This window comes from Pleurodeles waltl, chromosome 7 (assembly GCF_031143425.1).
Source record: "Pleurodeles waltl isolate 20211129_DDA chromosome 7, aPleWal1.hap1.20221129, whole genome shotgun sequence".
In the NCBI taxonomy this organism is placed as follows: Eukaryota; Metazoa; Chordata; class Amphibia; order Caudata; family Salamandridae; genus Pleurodeles; species Pleurodeles waltl.
Genome location: NC_090446.1, coordinates 434631327 through 434644844, shown reverse-complemented (window position 1 = coordinate 434644844; position 13518 = coordinate 434631327). Strand labels below are relative to the sequence as shown.

Sequence of the window (13518 nt, the reverse complement as noted above, 5' to 3'; positions counted from 1 at the left end):
TGGTCCTCAAATGGCTGTGAGAATTTTTCAGGCTGGCTGCTTGCACATCTGCTGAGGCGCTGGAGATAATGTTTTACAGACGTGCTTGGTCTCAAACTGTGCCAACCATGTAGATATATATAATTCTGCTTCTGTCAACTGTGTGTTGATGACCACTTTTGAGTTTTCTGGAGGTAGTGGGAGTTTCACCAGCATGAGAGCAGCAGGTACCAACATGGTCCCTGGGAACATACTTTTGTCTCCTCTCCACTGTACACCACTGAACTGCAACCTATGACACTTTACCCCACTCTATGCCACTCTATAGAACTCTATGACACTCCACTTAACACTCTACACCACTCCAGTCTATTCCACTCTATGACACTTTACTTCACTTCACTAACTTTTAGCCATGCTGACCAGCTGCCACGCTGGTGTAGAAACATGGCTAAAACACACTGGAAAAGCCAAAAACTCATATATGAAAGGCATATTGGCTTTGCCAATGCTTGTTTCGGGTTGTTGTTGTAGCGCAGCCTAGACATACAAATACATATGCCACCCTTTCAAAAGCTGTAAGTTAAGCATAGACTAAAATAAACCTCTGCTGTGGATGGACAGCATTAACGAATGCTGACAAGGAAGCTAAAAATGAATTGTAAATTATGTAATTAAGTCAAGTATTGCAAACTATAATTTGTTTAAGGACTACGGATGTCAGGTTAGACCAAGTTATCATAATAAATACAGAGCAAGTTATTTAGACAGCACACAACACAAATCAAAGTTGCTCTATGCTTAAATAACAAGTGTAAATATTACCAAACTCCATGGTGTACACTTTATTAAGTTCAGGATGGAACCAGTGAACTGCAGGCTGCACCTACATTCCTGCAGTACAGCCATTAATTTACTTCGATTGCTTACTTGCAGAGGAATCTGACTGTAGATTTTACAACAATCTATGCAGAAGGCACATTACCAAGTGACTATTATTGGACGGCAGGTGCCCAGCATCTACCTAATGGTATTCTGTAGATTTTTGACCCAGTTTCACTTCTACTAATATTCTAAGGAGCCAAGTGAAAAAGATATCATTGTCACTGCAGAAAGTTTGCCACACCACATACAAGATATTTTGTTTACGCAAAACTCCTCTTTTGCACACATTTCAGAATTACCTGGAACAGACCTGCATACCCAGAAAAAGGGTCTACATCCTTTCGTTTTCTTTTGTACCAGGGGCAGCAGAATTACTAAGGAAAGATAATCTGACAGGGTATGCCACCAGAATATCTTTTTCCGAATACAGGCTGACATAAATATTGTGTCCTAAATATTGTTTACAAACAGTGCCACCACTGTAAACATGATAGAAAATCTACACTCAATGTGACAATATTTTTGTGAACGATATAGGAATATTTTTTAAAGACAATACTTCTGTGTACGATATTCTAACATACAACCTCTGACACAGCTTGCTTTAGGATTGGGTGGGACGAAGGGGAATGGTCTATCTCTCATAAGGATGATCTCACAAACAATGTGAATGTACCTAGACTACGTAATGTAATGTTTTCTTCTTTTGTATCTGCTCTTTTAAAGATACTCATTCATTTAAATACTGTAGTCAGCATGTGATGACATATTAGTGCAAGGCGTATCTACAAGTGTACTTTTCCTTCTATAAGCTCCCTATCACGCAGGTTCACAGATACTTTAGCAATTTAACTTTCAGTGCGTCAAAAGACTAGGATTTTAAACTTTAAGACATGTTCTTAATACGTCTTTGGAGAGAAAAGGCATCTCCCATTGGCCTTTCCAAAAGCAGTGGAGATGGCAAGAGAACGTTGTCAATCCGGGATGAAGAAATGGGGCTCCAGCTGTGTCATCAGACAGGGATTCTACTTATAAAGATAATGGACCCAATTTGAATTAGCCAGTAGATATTGTCTGCTCTATCAAGCTCAAATCATGTCCAATCCCAAAACGCCTCTCTTCAATTCACTAAAAGTGAAAAATGCAAACCACAGAATGGGATGGTTGGATAACTACACTTTCAGGGATTGTTTTGTTGATCACCTCCAAGAAGTGCTGTGCTAGTCGGTGCAGAGCATGTGGAGACCAAGGTTTCATTCACGAAATGCTGAGTTTGCTGTCAATTTGATATTTGTTTACAGAGTGGAGACCATCGTAACTATTCTTCCCATTACTCACACATGGTACTAGAAGACAACTTGTGATTTACAAAGTGGCAAGGGAACCAGCTCCTTTTAACTGAGCAGGAACATGCAAGCAGGGCATGAAAACCAGTCTGTGCTAATCAACAACTTGTAGATGGGGCATCATCGACGTATACCAAGTGAGACAGGGTTCTACTGGGCAACATCTCTAGACAGTGGGAGAAGCAGGGAAAGGGCGCACCCATCATACAAGAATAGAGTTGGGGTCATGTATGGTCTGTTTATGATGTAGTCAAATAAGTGGGTGGGCCTGATGGTCGCTGCTTGCTTTGGTGGCATACTTTGCTTACGAGACCTGGTCTTTAGAAGCATGCCCTGTAGTCGACAAAAATCCGTGCTTGAGTGATGCAAAAACACCCTTAATGTGCAATGTCTCACCGTTTCTGGGCGTCTTGAGGCCAGCTTCTCACGGACCTCCAAAGACAACACAGCATCCAGGTTACGGTAGTCCAGATCCATTGGGAGCTGCAGTGCCTCTTCTCGCTGGACCTCGGCCATCTCTTGCTGCTGCAGTGCAACATGCAGCTCATAGATTGCTGGATGAAGGAAAGGGCAGAGGGGAAGGAAAAGAACAAAGTCTTAAAAACCGATAAGATACCCAATTCGCTGACAGTCTGCAATATAAATATTTCCCAGACGAAATCCCAGAAGCCTGGGGTGTATATACCAATATCTGCCTCAAGTTTCCAATCAGTGTGCAAACCTTAGGCAATGTCTGTGGATTTATTGGACCCTACTAGCAGAGTCTGCCTGTACATTTCTCTGTCCTTGGGGTCTCTGGTAGTGAGAAATCAATCAAAAGCCTCTGACCTGACAATGAATTTACTATTACATTGTAACTCTTTCTCATTCTCAAATTGTGTCTATTCAACACCTAGAAGCAGGACTGAAAAATGATCCTAGACCTGTTCAATACAGAGCTTATAATGCTTGTACCACATACTGGGTCTCCGCAGGACTAGGTGGTAGCACTGTGAATCATAAATGATGAGGTTGAAAAAAGATTAGAGCAGTCCCTTGTATTGTCAAGATACAACCTTTATTCCTTGGTCAGCAATGTGCAGATCCAACTAAAAGAAAAACTTCAGCCCTTGAACCAAAAATCACTATCATCTAATCAGTGAAGAGACTTACGGCCGATAATGGAGCTGAATTATTCCGCTTTTACCAGGCATGTAGGCATAACTGACATGGAACATGCCTCCTATTCCGACCATATGTGTGCATTGACAGTACCCTTTTTCCCCCAAATGGTGAGAAGCTGATCTAGTTTCTCTTGTGCTTAGTGAATTCCCTAGCCATGGCCTAGTTTTGATGCCTTGAGATCCTTTCTTTGAAGGATTTTCCCTCAATCTGCTTCAGATATTGAAGTTTATGCTGCAGTGCTCCAGGTTTAAGTCATACACATAGCATACTTGGCAACTGCTGATCCACATCAACTTCTGAATCTTGTGTTTAGGGTAATACACCTAGTACACAATTATCCTCTGCTTGCTACCATTAGTAAAAGGTCTCTTCAGGAAATGATACATTATAAGTTGCATGCGTTTTAAGAGTGCACTTATCCTGAAAGAGACAGTGGATTTCATCAAGAGGAACAGCCATGAGGTAATTAGAGAGAAGAGACCATACAGCATGGTACTGAGAACCCTATCTGCCAGTGAGACAGCAGAGAAACCCTTCCAGGAATCCACACTTCTTGCTGGAGGTCGCTTCTACTGACACTACACAAGTCATGCAAGTAATGCACGAGAAGATGAAAGTACCTGCTCAGAGGGCCATTTATCCACAGGTACTTGACACTTTCTAGCACAACTCCTTTATCAGAGTCAAGTGTAAAGGGAAAGCCCCTGCCAGCAGTGGATCCTTCATCATCTAAAACCCTGCCCAAAGGTGGTACTGCAGGGCTGCTGCATTGAGAAGTCAAGTCTATCTACCTCCACCATGTGAACCTGGGGTGAATCTGGGGTCCAAGTGTCCATCTGCTCTGGTAACTCCAGACACTTGGCCTTGGCACTCAAGTCTAGGTTCTCATGCAGGCTGACTGTGTCACAGTCCCAGTCTGACAGGATAAGCCACTCTCTTCTAAGTCCTCCACCACCATTCACCACTAGTCGCAAAGTGTACAGGAGGTAGTGAGTTTTGGTGTAGAAAACAGCAAAAGATGCAGGCCTCCCAGTTTTCAGGCAACTCTAAAGGAGAGGAGGAAGTGGAAGAACAAGAAAGGGCCTTCCCTGTTAGGTTAGTTCTGTGTAAGCTCAGCAATATCGTTGGGATTTCACTGTGACACTGGAGGCACACCCTGCCAAAGAATACAAGATCTAGTTGTCTGCAAGCCGGTCAACTACTATTAAGGGGAGAACCTGGCATAGGTCTGCCTGATTTATTCACTGAGCTATCAGAAGATAGTTCTGGTGCCAGCAGTGCAAATACTCTGGACTTAGTGGTCTATCCCCTGGTTTGGGGTTGTGGAATCCATGGCAGACCGGTCAGTTTCATCTGATGCTTTTGACCAAGAACAGCTAGAGGTGGTGCTTTACACCCCACTAGCACTTGTAGTTTCAGCTGCAGGAGTAAACTCCAAGATCAACAGTCTCTTCAAACTCCTAATCAGATGCTCTGAGTTTGAGGTTGAAAGCCACAGACCCCAAGAGTCGCTTTGCCTCAGGTCTCCCTGTAGATCCCATGTCACCAGGGTGCATGCTTCCTGTGTAACTCTCTAACAATCTCCAAGTCATGAAAAACTAAGTACAGGATCCCCCACCCAGGCCTGTCTAGTCTTTGTGTTCTGGAATCCCACAACTCAGTCTGTCCTAGTAATGGCAAATTCCATTGTCGCGTAGGATCTCATTATCCTAATGAGACTACTGGATTCGGGCAGCAGAATCACTTGCAGTGCGGGGGACTGAGTCTGAACCCACTACAGGTGGCACCTGCCAGCCTAATCCGGGTTTTGCTCTAGCTAACTAACAGTGCCTCATCTCCACCTTAGAGCAGGGATGATTGGGCAACCAAGCGCATGACACAATTGACTCCTCAGGGAAATCGTGGTCACTCAGATCTCATCCGTTTCTCTCAGTTACATTAGTCTCACGTATGCAAGGACAATCAGACGCAGAGTATAGTTCAACAAGATTTATTGAAGTAACTGCAACTTAGGTAATAAAGCATGTATTGCAATAACTAGGATGATGAATGTAGGAAGTTGGCTCTGTATGCACTATTTCAAAGTAAGGAATAGTATGCACAGAGTCCAAGGGTTCCCCTTAGAGGTAAGATAGTGGCAAAAAGAGATAATTCTAATGCTCTATTTTGTGGTAGTGTGGTCGAGCAGTAGGCTTATCAGAGGGTAGTGTTAAGCATTTGTTGTACACACACAGGCAATAAATGAGGAACACACACTCAGAGACAATTCCAGGCCAATAGGTTTTTGTATAGAAAAATATATTTTCTTAGTTTATTTTAAGAACCACAGGTTCAAGATTTACAAGTAATGCTTTAAATGAAAGGTACTTCACTTAGGAACTTTAGGAACTTTGAATTAGCAAAATAGCATATACAGTTTTCACATAAATGACATATAGCTATTTTAAAACTAGACAGTGCAATTTTCAACAGTTCCTGGGGGAGGTAAGTGTTTGTTAGTTTTTGCAGGTAAGTAAACCACCTACGGGGTTCAAGTTTGGTTCCAAGGTAGCCCACTGTTGGGGGTCCAGGGCAACCCCAAAGTTACCACACCAGCAGCTCAGGGCCGATCAGGTGCAGAGGTCAAAGTGATGCCCAAAACGCATAGGCTTCAATGGAGAAGTGGGTTCCCCGGTTCCAGTCTGCCAGCAGGTAAGTACCCGCGTCTTCGGAGGGCAGACCAGGGGGGTTTTGTAGGGCACCGGGGGGGGACACAATTCCACACAGAAAGTACACCCTCAGCGGCACGGGGGCGGCCGGGTGCAGTGTGCAAACAAGCGTCGGGTTCGCAATAGGATTGAATGGGAGACTAAGGGGTCTCTTCAGTGATGCAGGCAGGCAAGGGGGGGGGCTCCTCGGGGTAGCCACCACCTGGGCAAGGGAGAGGGCCACCTGGGGGTCGCTCCTGCACTGGAGGTCGGATCCTTCAGGTCCTGGGGGCTGCGGATGCAGTGCCTTTACCAGGTGTCGGGTCTTTGAAGCAGGCATTCGCGGTCAGGGGGAGCCTCGGGATTCCCTCTGCAGGCGTCGCTGTGGGGGCTCAGGGGGCCAACTAGGGCTACTCACGGTCTCGTAGTCGCCGGGGAGTCCTCCCCGTGGTGTTTGTTCTCCACAAGTCGAGCCGGGGGCGTCGGGTGCAGAGTGCAAAGTCTCACGCTTCCGGCGGGAAACGTGTGTTGGTTCAAAGTTGCTTCTTTGTTGCAAAGTTGCAGTCTTTGTGGAACAGACCCGCTGTCCTCAGGAGTTCTTGGTCCTTCTAGATGCAGGGCAGTCCTCTGAGGCTTCAGAGGTCGCTGGTCCCTGTAGAACGCGTCGCTGGAGCAATGTCTTTAGAAGTGGGAAGACTGGCCGGTAGAGCTGTGGCCAAAGCAGTTTGTGTCTCCGTCTTCTCTGCAGGTTTTCAGTTCAGCAGTCCTCTTCTTCTTAGGTAGCAGGAATCTAGTTTCCTAGGTTCTGGGGAGCCCTTAAATACTAAATTTAAGGGTGTGTTTAGGTCTGGGAAGCCAGTAGCCAATGGCTACTGTCCTTGAGGGTGGCTACACCCTCTTCGTGCCTCCTCCCTGAGGGGAGGGGGCACATTCATATCCCTATTGGGGGAATCCTCCATCTGCAAGATGGAGGATTTCTAAAAGTCAGAGTCACCTCAGCTCAGGACACCTTAGGGGCTGTCCTGACTGGCCAGTGACTCCTCCTTGTTTTTCTCATTATCTCCTCTGGCCTTGCTGCCAAAAGTGGGGCCGTGGCCGGAGGGGGCGGGCAACTCCACTAGCTTGAGTGCCCTGGGGTGCTGTAACAAAGGGGGTGAGCCTTTGAGGCTCACCGCCAGGTGTTACAGTTCATGCAGGGGGAGGTGATAAGCATCCCAGTACAGGCTTTGTTACTAGCCACAGAGTGACAAAGGCACTCTCCCCATGTGGCCAGCAACATGTCTGGTGTGTGGCAGGCTGCTAAAACCAGTCAGCCTACACGGGTAGTCGGTTAAGGTTTCAGGGGGCACCTCTAAGGTGCCCTCTGGGGTGTATGTTACAATAAAATGTACACTGGCATCAGTGTGCATTTATTGTGCTGAGAAGTTTGATACCAAACTTCACAGTTTTCAGTTTAGCCATTATGGTGCTGTGGAGTTCGTGCATGACAGACTCCCAGACCATATACTCTTATGGCTACCCTGCACTTACAATGTCTAAGGTTCTGCTTAGACACTGTAGGGGCATGGTGCTCATGCACTTATGCCCTCACCTATGGTATAGTGCACCCTGCCTTAGGGCTGTAAGGCCTGCTAGAGGGGTGACTTATCTATACCTATAGGCAGTGTGAGGTTGGCATGGCACCCTGAGGGGAGTGCCATGTCAACTTAGTCTTTTTATCCCCACTAGCACACACAAGCTGGCAAGCAGTGTGTCTGTGCTGAGTGAGGGGTCCCCAGGGTGGCATAAGATATGCTGCAGCCCTTAGAGACCTTCCCTGGCATCAGGGCCCTTGGTACCAGGGGTACCAGTTACAAGGGACTTACCTGGATGCTAGGGTGTGCCAATTGTGGAAACAGAAATACAGGTTAGGGAAAGAACACTGGTGCTGGGGCCTGATTAGCAGGCCTCAGCACACTTTCAAATCATAACTTGGCATCAGCAAAGGCAAAAAGTCAGGGGGTAACCATGCCAAGGAGGCATTTCCTTACACAACCCCCCCCCCCCCCCCAAACGAAAGAGGATGAGACTAACCTTTCCCAAGAGAGTCTTCATTTTCTAAGTGGAAGAACCTGGAAAGGCCATCTGCATTGGCATGGGCAGTCCCAGGTCTGTGTTCCACTATAAAGTCCATTCCCTGTAGGGAGATGGACCACCTCAACAGTTTTGGATTTTCACCTTTCATCTGCATTAGCCATCTGAGAGGTCTGTGGTCAGTCTGAACTACAAAGTGAGTATCAAAGAGGTATGGTCTCAGCTTCTTCAGGGACCAAACCAAAGCAAAGGCCTCCCTCTCAATGGCACTCCAATGCTGCTCCCTGGGGAGTAACCTCCTGCTAATGAAAGCAACAGGCTGGTCAAGGCCATCATCATTCGTTTGGGACAAAACTGCCCCTATCCCATGTTCAGAGGCATCAGTCTGTACAATGAACTGTTTGGAGTAATCTGGAGCTTTGAGGACTGGTGCTGTGCACATTGCTTGTTTCAGGGTGTCAAAGGCCTGTTGGCATTCTACAGTCCAGTTTACCTTCTTGGGCATTTTCTTGGAGGTAAGTTCTGTGAGGGCTGTCACTATGGATCCATATCCGTTCACAAACCTTCTGTAGTACCCAGTCAAGCCAAGGAATGCCCTGACTTGAGTCCGGGTTTTTGGAGCTGCCCAGTCCAGAATAGTCTGGATCTTAGGCTGGAGTGGCTGAACTTGGCCTCCACCTACAAGGTGTCCCAAGTAAACCACAGTTCCCTGCCCTATCTGGCATTTGGATGCCTTGATAGAGAGGCCTGCTGCTTGCAGAGCCTTCAAAACCTTCCTCAGGTGGACCAGGTGATCCTGCCAGCTGGAGCTAAAGACAGCAATATCGTCAAGATAAGCTGCACTAAAGGATTCCAAGCCAGCAAGGACTTGATTCACCAACCTTTGGAAGGTGGCAGGGGCATTTTTTAAACCAAAGGGCATAACAGTAAACTGATAATGCCCATCAGGTGTGGAGAATGCTGTCTTTTCTTTTGCTCCTAGTGCCATTTTGATTTGCCACTACCCTGCTGTTAAGTCAAAGGTACTTAAGAATTTGGCAGCACCTAGTTTGTCAATCAGTTCATCTGCCCTTGGAATGGGATGGGCATCTGTCTTGGTGACAGAATTAAGTCCTCTGTAGTCCACACAAAACCTCATCTCTCTCTTTCCATCTTTGGTGTGAGGTTTGTGGACTAAGACCACTGGGCTAGCCCAGGGGCTGTCAGAGTGCTCAATGACTCCCAATTCCAGCATCTTGTGGACTTCCACCTTGATGCTTTCCTTAACTTGGTCAGACTGTCTGAATATTTTGTTTTTGACAGGCATGCTGTCTCCTGTGTCCACATCATGGGTACACAGGTGTGTCTGACCAGGGGTTAGGGAAAAGAGCTCAGCAAACTGTTGCAGGACTTTCCTACAGTCAGATTGCTGTTGGCCAGAGAGGGTGTCTGAATAGATCACTCCATCAACTGAGCCATCTTTAGGGTCTGTGGAGAGGAGATCAGGGAGAGGTTCACTCTCAGCTTCCTGGTCCTCATCTGTTACCATCAACAGATTCACATCTGCCCTGTCATGGAAGAGCTTGAGGCGGTTCACATGGATCACCCTTTTGGGGGCCCTGCTAGTGCCTAGGTCCACCAGGTAGGTGACCTGACTCTTCTTTTCTAGCACTGGGTAAGGACCACTCCATCTGTCCCGAAGTGCCCTGGAAGCCACAGGCTCCAAAACCCAGACTTTCTGCCCTGGCTGAAATTCAACCATAGCAGCCTTTTGGTCATACCAAAACTTCTGTAGCTGTTGGCTGGCCTCAAGGTTTTTACTTGCCTTTTCCATATACTCTGCCATCCTTGAACGTAGGCCTAGTACATAGTCCACTATATCTTGCTTAGGCTCATGAAAAGGTCTCTCCCAGCCTTCTTTCACAAGAGCTAGTGGTCCCCTTACAGGATGGGCAAACAAAAGTTCAAAGGGGGAAAACGCTACTCCCTTCTGAGGCACCTCTCTGTAGGCGAAAAGCAGACATGGCAAGAGGACATCCCATCTCCTTTTGAGTTTTTCAGGGAGCTCCATGATCATGCCTTTCAATGTCTTGTTAAACCTTTCAACAAGACCATTGGTCTGTGGATGGTATGGTGTGGTGAATTTGTAAGTCAACCCACACTCCTTCCACATGTGTTTTAGGTATGCTGACATAAAGTTGGTACCTCTGTCAGACACCACCTCCTTAGGAAATCCCACTCTGGTAAAAATACCAATGAGTGCTTTGGCTAATGCAGGGGCAGTAGTCGACCTAAGGGGAATTGTTTCAGGGTATCTAGTAGCATGATCCACTACTACTAGTATGTATTGGTTCCCTGAGGCTGTGGGAGGTTCAAGTGGACCCACTATGTCCACACCCACTCTTTCAAAGGGGACCCCCACCACTGGAAGTGGAATGAGGGGGGCCTTTGGGTGTCCACCTGTCTTACCACTGGCTTGACAGGTGGCACAGGAGACACAAAACTTCTTGACCTTCTGGGACATGTTGGGCCAATAGAAGTGGTTGACTAGTCTCTCCCACGTCTTGGTCTGTCCCAAATGCCCAGCACGAGGAATATCATGAGCTAAGGTCAGAATTAACTCCCTAAACTCCTGAGGCACTACCACTCTCCTAGTGGCACCAGGTTTGGGATCTCTTGCCTCAGTGTAAAGGAATCCATCTTCCCAATAGACTCTATGTGTTCCTGTTACTTTTCCATTGGACTCTTCAGCAGCTTGATGGCTAAGGCCTCCAAGAGAGGGACAGGTTTCTTGCCCATTACACAACTGCTCCCTTGAGGCTCCTCCTGGGCCTAGGAGCTCAACCTGATAAGGTTCTAACTCCATGGGCTCAGTTCCCTCAGAGGGCAGAACTTCTTCCTGAGAAGAGAGGTTCTCTTTTTCTTGTTGTGTTGCAACTGGTTCCCCAGTTGTCTTTCCTTTTCTCTTGGAGGGTTGGGCCCTTTTTCCAGGCTCTAACACCACTTTTTCACCCTGAGCCTTGCACTGTGCCCTTGTCTTGACACACACCAGTTCAGGGATACCCATCATGGCTGCATGGGTTTTGAGTTCTACCTTAGCCCATGCTGAGGACTCCAGGTCATTTCCAAGCAAACAGTCTACAGGGATATTTGAGGAGACCACCACCTGTTTCAGGCCAATGACCCCTCCCCACTCTAAAGTTACCATAGCCATGGGATGTACTTTAGTCTGATTGTCAGCGTTGGTTACTGGATAAGTTTGTCCAGCCAGGTATTGACCAGGGGAAACCAGTTTCTCTGTCACCATGGTGACACTGGCACCTGTATCCCTCAGTCCTTCTACACTTTTCCCATTAATTAAGAGCTGCTGCCTGTATTTTTGCATGTTAGGGGGCCAGGCAGCCAGTGTGGCTAAATCCACCCTACCCTCAGAGACTAATGTAGCTTCAGTGTGAACCATGATTTGCTCTGGGCACCCTGTTGATCCCACTTGGAGACTGGCCATTCCAGTGTTAGTTGGAGTAGAGTTAGAAGTGGAACCTTTCTTGGGACAGGCCTTGTCTCCAGTTTGGTGTCCTGGCTGATTACAGCTACGACAACAGGCCTTTTTGGGTTCAAAGTTTTTACCCTTGTACCCAAAATTGGATTGTCAAGAGGCTCTGGGCCCTCCCTCCTGAGCAGGTTTTTGGGGCCCTGTAGAAGACTCTTTACTATTTTTCCCTCTGGATGTCTCAACACTCTTCCCCTGGGGAGTCTTTGTGACCCCTTTCTTTTGGTCACCCCCTGTGGAAGTCTTGGTCACCATAGTCTTGACTCAATGGTCCGCCTTCTTTCCCAATTCTTGGGGAGAAATTGGCCCTAGGTCTACCAGATGCTGATGCAGTTTATCATTGAAACAATTACTTAACAGGTGTTCTTTCACAAAAACATTGTACAGCCCATTATAATCATTTACACCACTGCCTTGAATCCAACCATCCAGTGTTTTCACTGAGTAGTCAACAAAATCAACCCAGGTCTGGCTCGAGGATTTTTGAGCCCCCCTGAACCTAATTCTATACTCCTCAGTGGAGAATCCAAAGCCCTCAATCAGGGTAGCCTTCGTGAGGTCATAGGATTCTGCATCTTTTCCAGAGAGTGTGAGGAGTCTATCCCTACACTTTCCAGTGAACGTTTCCCAAAGGAGAGCACCCCAGTGAGATCTGTTTACTTTTCTGGTTGCACAAGCCCTCTCAAAAGCTGTAAACCATTTGGTGATGTCATCACCATCTTCATATTTAGTTACAATCCCTTTAGGGATTTTCAACATGTCAGGAGAATCTCTGACCCTATTTATGTTGCTGCCACCATTGATGGGACCAAACCCCATCTCTTGTCTTTCCCTTTCTATGGCTAGGAGCTGTCTCTCTAAAGCCAATCTTTTGGCCATCCTGGCTAGCAGGAGGTCCTCTTCATTGAGGCTGTCCTCAATGTTTCCAGAGTTGCTGGACTCTCCTGTGAGAGAACCAGTATCTCTGACTGTCACATTTGGCGTCAGGGCTTGAGGAGCCCTGGTCTCCCTAACTAGGACTGGAGGTGGGACTTCCTCCACATCACTAGCTTCCTCCTCTGTGAGGGCCTCCTCAGAGGGGTTGTTCTTGGCAAACTCTGCCAAAAGCTCCTGGAGCTGTATTTTGGTAGGGTTTGAACCAGTTCTAATCTTTTTTATTTTGCAGAGAGACCTTAACTCTTTCATCCTAAGATTCAGGTAAGGGGTGATGTCGAGTTCCGTCACATTCTCTTCTGCATTAGACATTATGGGGGTCATTCCAACCCTGGCGGTCGGTGTTAAAGCGGCGGCCAACCCGCCAACAGGCAGGTGGTCCAAAAAATGGAATTCTGACCCTGGCGGAAACCGCCAACACAGACTGCCACTTTAACACTCCGACCGCCACGGCGGGACAAACAAACAGCGCGGCGGTGACCGCCAACAGACAGGCGGGAGACAATGTACCACCCCCACCCTATCACAACTCACCAATCCGCCACATTTTCCGGGGAGGGAGCCCCGCCGATAAAAACACGGCGGAAACAGACTACGAACGGGAAAACGCTCACCTCTACACACTCCACGAGGAATCTGGACAGCATGGAACCAGAACTACACATCCTACCAGCTATTGTCTACCTGCTCCTCTACCAGGAGCACGAACGCCGGCGCAGAAGACAACGGTGAGTACTGCACCTACGACACAGGGGAGGGGGGAGGAGAAAAGATTACGGGTACACACATATGCGACACACCCACCCTCACCCATAACTACCTACACATCAATGCAGGGAAACAACTCAGAGTGACACCCCCCAAACCCCCCAGAAGAATGCCAAGACAAAATAAAATGATCATGAAATTCAAATATATTGTA

General features: G+C 47.2%; 1 protein-coding gene across 11 annotated transcripts in view; it reads right to left on the bottom strand.

Annotated features, from left to right (window-relative positions):
- The window catches only part of MTO1 (mitochondrial tRNA translation optimization 1), a 1525874-nt gene that overhangs the window by 195601 nt on the left and 1316755 nt on the right, over nt 1-13518 (bottom strand). For 10 of the 11 annotated variants that reach the window (XR_011205509.1, XR_011205508.1, XM_069243966.1 and 7 more), the window contains one exon: nt 2607-2764. The exons of the other annotated variant lie outside the window; for it this stretch is intronic. Coding sequence is in view for 8 of the 10 variants with exons in the window: in XM_069243966.1 (XP_069100067.1) it covers nt 2607-2764 (158 nt within the window). In the remaining 2 variants the exon portion in view is untranslated. The remainder of the gene's footprint in view (nt 1-2606; nt 2765-13518) is intronic. 11 annotated transcript variants of the gene reach the window in all.